General features: G+C 40.3%; 1 protein-coding gene across 1 annotated transcript in view; it reads left to right on the top strand.

Moving 5' to 3' along the window:
• Nucleotides 1–640: 640 nt before the first annotated feature.
• Nucleotides 641–6,000, top strand: part of LOC150081370 (LITAF domain-containing protein-like) — a 29,981-nt gene continuing 24,621 nt past the window's right edge. The window contains exon 1 of the mRNA XM_090378946.1: nucleotides 641–715. Coding sequence (XP_090235072.1) covers nucleotides 706–715 — 10 coding nt within the window. The 5' untranslated portion in view covers nucleotides 641–705. The remainder of the gene's footprint in view (nucleotides 716–6,000) is intronic.

The following is a 6,000-nucleotide window of genomic DNA, read 5'->3' as shown; positions in this document are numbered from 1 at the left end:
TCCTGATGTTCTGTAAGCTGGTTGTTTTTCCTCATTGTCTGTCGCTCCTGATATGCTAGTAAAACAGTAGGTCGCGACTCTCTTCGACATAACTGGCACACTTTCCCACCTTACTCCAACGATCATGCCTCTTTTAAAGTTCTTCATATCATGATGCTTCTTTTCATGCTCACTGCAGTAACACTACGTGCCAGCTCTGCACATACCAACCCATCGATTGCCGACTGTGTTCCAGGCAGTGCTTTCATTCCCGTAGCGCAACCCAATTACTCCCATTAGGACATATGGTCCTATTTCAACATTCTTTCAGTGCATAGGCTTTTCAATGGACTAAGGTTGGTTTTCATTCCACTGATGCTGTAACATCTCCATGGAAATTGTGACCCCAGACGAAGTAGGGATATCCTATGGATCAGTAGCATACCTCATTAAAAGTATATATCACATAATTTGACTGTGTATTTGTAAAATTACAGAGTGGCTATATACTAAGAGTCTCCCGATATGAATATACATCTTCTCTTATTTATTGATGTTAAGTATTCAACAGTCAGAACAGGTACAGTTGCCAAGGGAACAAAATATATAAAGCAGGTGTAGTTTCCTAGGCAACGCTGGCGGGAGTAGCCATAAGCTTTTCTATGGTCAGTACGAAATCAAAAGACAATTAAACTGAAGGCGCGATACACCAAAGTTAGATGCATAATGGAGATGAGTAAGTTGCCTTTTTGTGTTAGTTTTTTTCCCTTCTTTTTACATTTAGAGTTAATCAGATATCTAAAATTAGTCAATACATTTCACTTAAAGTGTAGGCTATTGTTGTATTGGCGACTAAGGCCATATTACTTCGTATATAATGTCTGTAAATTGCGTTTGTTCTGAGGTCAATTTTCTGTTTACTGGATGAAAAACCCGAGTTTCCGGGAGAAAAGACCATGCTACCCTCGCCTGAGATCGACTAACTCGGCCACATTGTGAAAAAGGCCCATAAAAATTCCTCACGTCATTGACAGGAATCGAACTCAGGTCTTTTTCCACCGGGTGTGGGGAGGACGGCGATCCTACCAACTGTGCTACCCACGAGGATTAAAGTGTAGGCGCTGGTAGAATTTGCTGCAACCAGTGAGAAACAAGACGCTAAGCCATTACAATATTAAAATAAAAGCAAACGTGTTACACTCTGAGCAGATGTCAACATGAAAATAGATATTAATAATAATTTAAAATCTTTTTCGTTTTCAGAAACTTATGTTTAAGAGTCGAATTAAAATAATATTAAAAAAAATTATAAGACTAAATTTTTATCAAAGGTTACTTAAATGCTTCTCCTGATGAATACATTGCTTTAGAAAGTCTTACTCGATTTTTTTAATAATTTGAAGTACTGTTAGAATTTATTTAGCCATTTATTACAATTATTTATCCAATTATTTATTATCCACGCAATCTATTACGACGTCAGACTGCTGAGAATTTGCACGAGTATACGAAAGAACAGGGTTGTTAGTTTATTTTGAAACCCATGTTGATGAACGTTTCTTTATTTTACTGGATCAAGAATGCAAGTTTTCGGGAGAAAAATCCATGCAGCCCTCGCCCGACACCGACTAACTCTGCTAAACTAAAATACAAAACACAAAAGTCTTACTAGTGTGTGAATGACCAACCCACAAGTTCCAGTCAATATCTGGGAAGTTAAAATCCCCCATTATAAGACATTCTGATTTACTAGCCCACTCCATTTCTCTGTACAATTGTTCATTGTACTCATCCGAGTCATTAGGCCTATAACACACTCCTACTCTTATATTTTTGCTTTCGCAGTGCTTATGTCACACCGGTGAAATACCACCACTTTGCTTATTGGAGACTTGAAGTGGTGAAACCCATGTTTAGTCTCTAGAGCAAAGTTTCCGGCATCCCCCTTTTCCCATACTTCTCCTTCAACCCATGCACCGTACTAAGTGCTATAGGTTTTGATACCTTTCGTGTTTGGGGTTTTCATTAATAAAAAAAAAAAAAAAAAAAACTGACTCAACAGTGCACTGTTCATCTATATCAACTGGATGCATTTCTTTTGATTTTATGTTTTTCTTAATTAACAGCATAACACCTCCTCCCTTCCTATCCTGTCTATCCTTTCTGTACACATTGTACTCCCCAAATTCCAATTCTACACTGCTTATATCTGTGTGACACCACGTCTCTGATATCAAAACAATATCCGCCTTTGATGTCTTGACCAACGCTTCAAATTATTAATTTTTTTTTTTATTTACTATACTTCTAGCATTGGTATACATGCAAGCATACACGCACCTATTCCTAGTTACCCTGACACATCCCATATACACACCTGTTTCACGATGACTGCCATCAGTCCCTGAAACCCCTCACACCCCTCACTCCAGGTCGCTACTTATTCTAATAGAAGTTGTGCAAGAATCACCTTTACCTCTGCCTGTGGCTACTTTTAACCATTTAGTCTGTGAATCCCCCCCCAAGCTAGCAGTTTTCCGACCCACCTAACACTGCCTCGATAGCATCAGCAAATATTCTTGCACCCTTTCTATTTAAGTGTATCTCATCCCTGTAGAAGCAGTCTCTCCTATTAACAAGCACAGACCACGCTGAAAAAAATTCTACCCCTTGAGCCTTGCACATTCCCTCCAGGGCCGAATTGATTGACAAAGCTCTCATCATGTACTCCCTCCTATCGTGTCTGGGCAGAATTGCAGACACTTTCAAATTTACTCGTAGTATACTGTCATGGAGGAACCTTCGGTGGTTTTCCAACTAAAGGACGTTAGAATTCTGAACAGTCCTTGATGCCAAGAAAGTTTCATATCTTGATGACACTTCTCCACTAATCAAAACTAAATTTGGCCATGTCTAGCCAGTTGAAAGGGTCAGAATTGCTATCTTCCAACATCGGATAGAAAAGGTCTTAGTTCGAATCACGTCAATGACATGAGAACTTTTTTTTGCGACATGGCTGAAGCAGGCGGTCTCAGACCAGAGCTGCATGGGCCCCCTCCCCCGGAAACTCAGTTATTTTTTTTGTCCAGCAAACTGAAAAATGGTTAAATAAGCGCAATTTCACAATATATTGAAGCATCATGTGTTGTTGTTGTTGTTGTGGACCCCAGGGTTTTATTAGCCAAAATTGACGCCTAATAGAACATGCAAGTCTTCGCGGGGGTAACACAGTTGTTACAATCACCGTTCTCCATGTTCCCCGAGTTCGAAATGCGTTAATGACGCCAGAAATTTTTATGGGCCTTTTTTACAACCCAGAAACTCGCATTTTTCGTTCAGAAAACATGCAAATCAATGCGATGATGCGTTCCTAAAAAGTTCTTAAAAGGGGCAACAAATATCTCCCTTCCAATTACCGTTCCACTGAATATACTGATTTGCTTACCATCCATTGCACTTACCAGATCTCAAAACCTTCCATCTGAACAATCATCGAGAATATGGATTCCATCACAGTCGATCCACTGGCAGCGATATATTGATTTATTTTACTCATCTCTGTTCATATTTCGTACTTTCGTGAAACACATGCATATGCTCGACATTTCCAAAGCTTTTAATCATGTTTGGCAGGTTGTTCCCAACAAGCTCCTATCATAAAGATTGCCAACTGCTTTTTGCAACACCGCTTATGCTGGCTCATAAGCCTCAGGAGGAATCACCAAGAAAGAGAAGAATGATGATATCCAGCTCAGGACGCTGGGTGTGCCAAGTGTCCATACTCACCAGATGTGAGCCCCTGGGGTTCAACATTAGATCACTTTGTATATAAATGCCTGTCGAATCTCCGGGTCCGTCAGTAATCGAAATAACTGAAGAGTGTTTTGATCAAGTGTCTGCGAGGTCTAGAGAAATTCAGTGAATTATTTTGTTGATTTTTAGTCCTTGTGCAAAAAGTGGAAAGGTTTTTGAATATTAATAAGTGTGGGAGTGAAGAAAAGGATGACGAACCACAGACCAGTGGCAAAGTTGTGAAGAAACGGAAATATCGAAAATATGACGATACTTATCTAGACTTTGGTTTTACTTCGGTAGATGTCAATTATGAACAGCGTCCGCAGTGTGTATTTTGTCTGAAAGTTTTGGCTCCAGAGGGCATGCTTCCAAGTAAACTAAAACGCCACTTAGAGACTAATCATCCTATCATGGCTAGTAAGTAAAGCCTGTGTTTATTTTACCAGAAAGTTAAAAGCATTGAAAGAACAAAAAGGTACATTTTTTAAACAAGCATAGATACCAAGCAATGCTTTGCTAGCATCCTACAAGGTGGCATATACAGTCGCGAAGTGTAAAAAGCCTTATACCATCGCAGAAGAACTGATTTTACCGGCTGCAATGGATATGGTCAACATTATGGTTGGTGAATCTGCGGAAAGACTACTTTAAAAGGTGCCTTTATCCAACAATACTATCAGTTGTAGAATCCAACACATGACCGAAGACCTCAACGATCAGCTAATTGAAAAAATGAAAAAAGAAGGAATTCGGATTACAGCAGGATGCTCATTTGATTTGCTATCCACGGTTCGTAGATGATGACAAAATTGTGGAAGACCTCTTTTGTAAAAGTGTCACTGCAGGTATAAAGTCAGAAGACTTGTTTGAGGTCGTTCACACTTTTATGTGTGAAAACAACTTAGACTGGACTAAGTGCGTTTGCGTCTGTACCAATGGTGATCGCTCTATGTTTGGCTGTTCCGGAGTATATAGCAACTAAGGACTCCAGGCACTCATACGAAGCAAAGCTGTTGATGCACTATAGACCCCTGCATAATCATCAGGGAAGGCCTTGCGCAAAAACAACTGAGCCCTCCACTGAACCTAGTCATGGAAAGTGCGTTGAAAGTGGTGAACTTTATAAAAACTAGGCCACAGAATGCAAGGTTTTTAAAAGCTGTGTGAAGATATGGGATCTTAGCACACATCTTTGTTGTACTAATGTAGCTCGCGATGGCTCTTCCGTGGCAATGTACTGTTCCCTGTGTTCGAATTACGACAGGAACTCTACTCTTATCTCGAAGAAGACCACGAATGTGCAAAAACTTCTTGGATAGTGTATAGTGTATTTAGGGGTCTAACGGCACCAGGGGTTTCCCCCATCTCCATGTAGTATACATTGTTTTGTGATACAGAACACTGTAGAGGCCAAAGATATAAAAGTGTATGGATATTGGAAAAAGGTAGCAAGCCGTCTTCTCCGCACTTGGATACTGATTTTTAACTCCTTGGATAAGTGTAAAGTGTGTTAGCTGTCTGACGGCACCAAGGGGTTTCCCCCATATCTGCGTTGTATACTGTTTGTGCATCACAGTACTCTGTGGAGGTCAGAGATTTAAAAGTGTGCGGGCAGTGGAATGTCGTGTAGTGTTGTGTTCTGTTGTTATTCTGACCATTTAGCCGTTGGGCCCCTAGTGGGACCCACCGTTGCCCACACTTTTCCAAGAGGAGGCAGATCAGGCACCCAGTAGATTTTAAGTACTCTGGCAGGCCCTGCCACCTAGTTTCCGAAGATTTCAGTGGCAAGGACCTATGCTTAGTGACTGGTTTGAAAAATGCTTTCCAGAAGATATGAAGTTTGTATGGATTCAAGACCCATTCAAGGCCCATATGAATTTACCTTTGCAGAAGAAGAAAATCTTATTGAGCTGTCTTGTGACAAGACTTTAAAAACAAAATCTGGCAGCATGGAACTGAGTTTTGGATATCAACAAAAGATGAATATCCGTTGCTAAAGTGCTAAAAGTTCAGCGAATCCTAATTCCATTTGCGACTTCATATCTTTGCGAAGCTGGGCTTTCGGCGGTTGCCGTGATAAAAAGCAAGTACCGCGCGGAAATCAATGTGAAACAGGAAATGAGGATGGCTGTGTCCAATCTGATTCCAAGGTTTGAAAAGTTGCGCAGTGCCCAACAGGCGTACACATCCCATTAGTAATTATGGTTATTTAAGAATGAAATAATT

This window comes from Mastigoproctus giganteus, chromosome 8 (assembly GCF_048544385.1).
Source record: "Mastigoproctus giganteus isolate SK-2022 chromosome 8, ASM4854438v1, whole genome shotgun sequence".
Classification (NCBI taxonomy): domain Eukaryota; kingdom Metazoa; phylum Arthropoda; class Arachnida; order Uropygi; family Thelyphonidae; genus Mastigoproctus; species Mastigoproctus giganteus.
The sequence above is the reverse complement of the archived record's forward strand: the minus strand, read 5'-3'. Positions and strand labels throughout refer to the sequence as shown.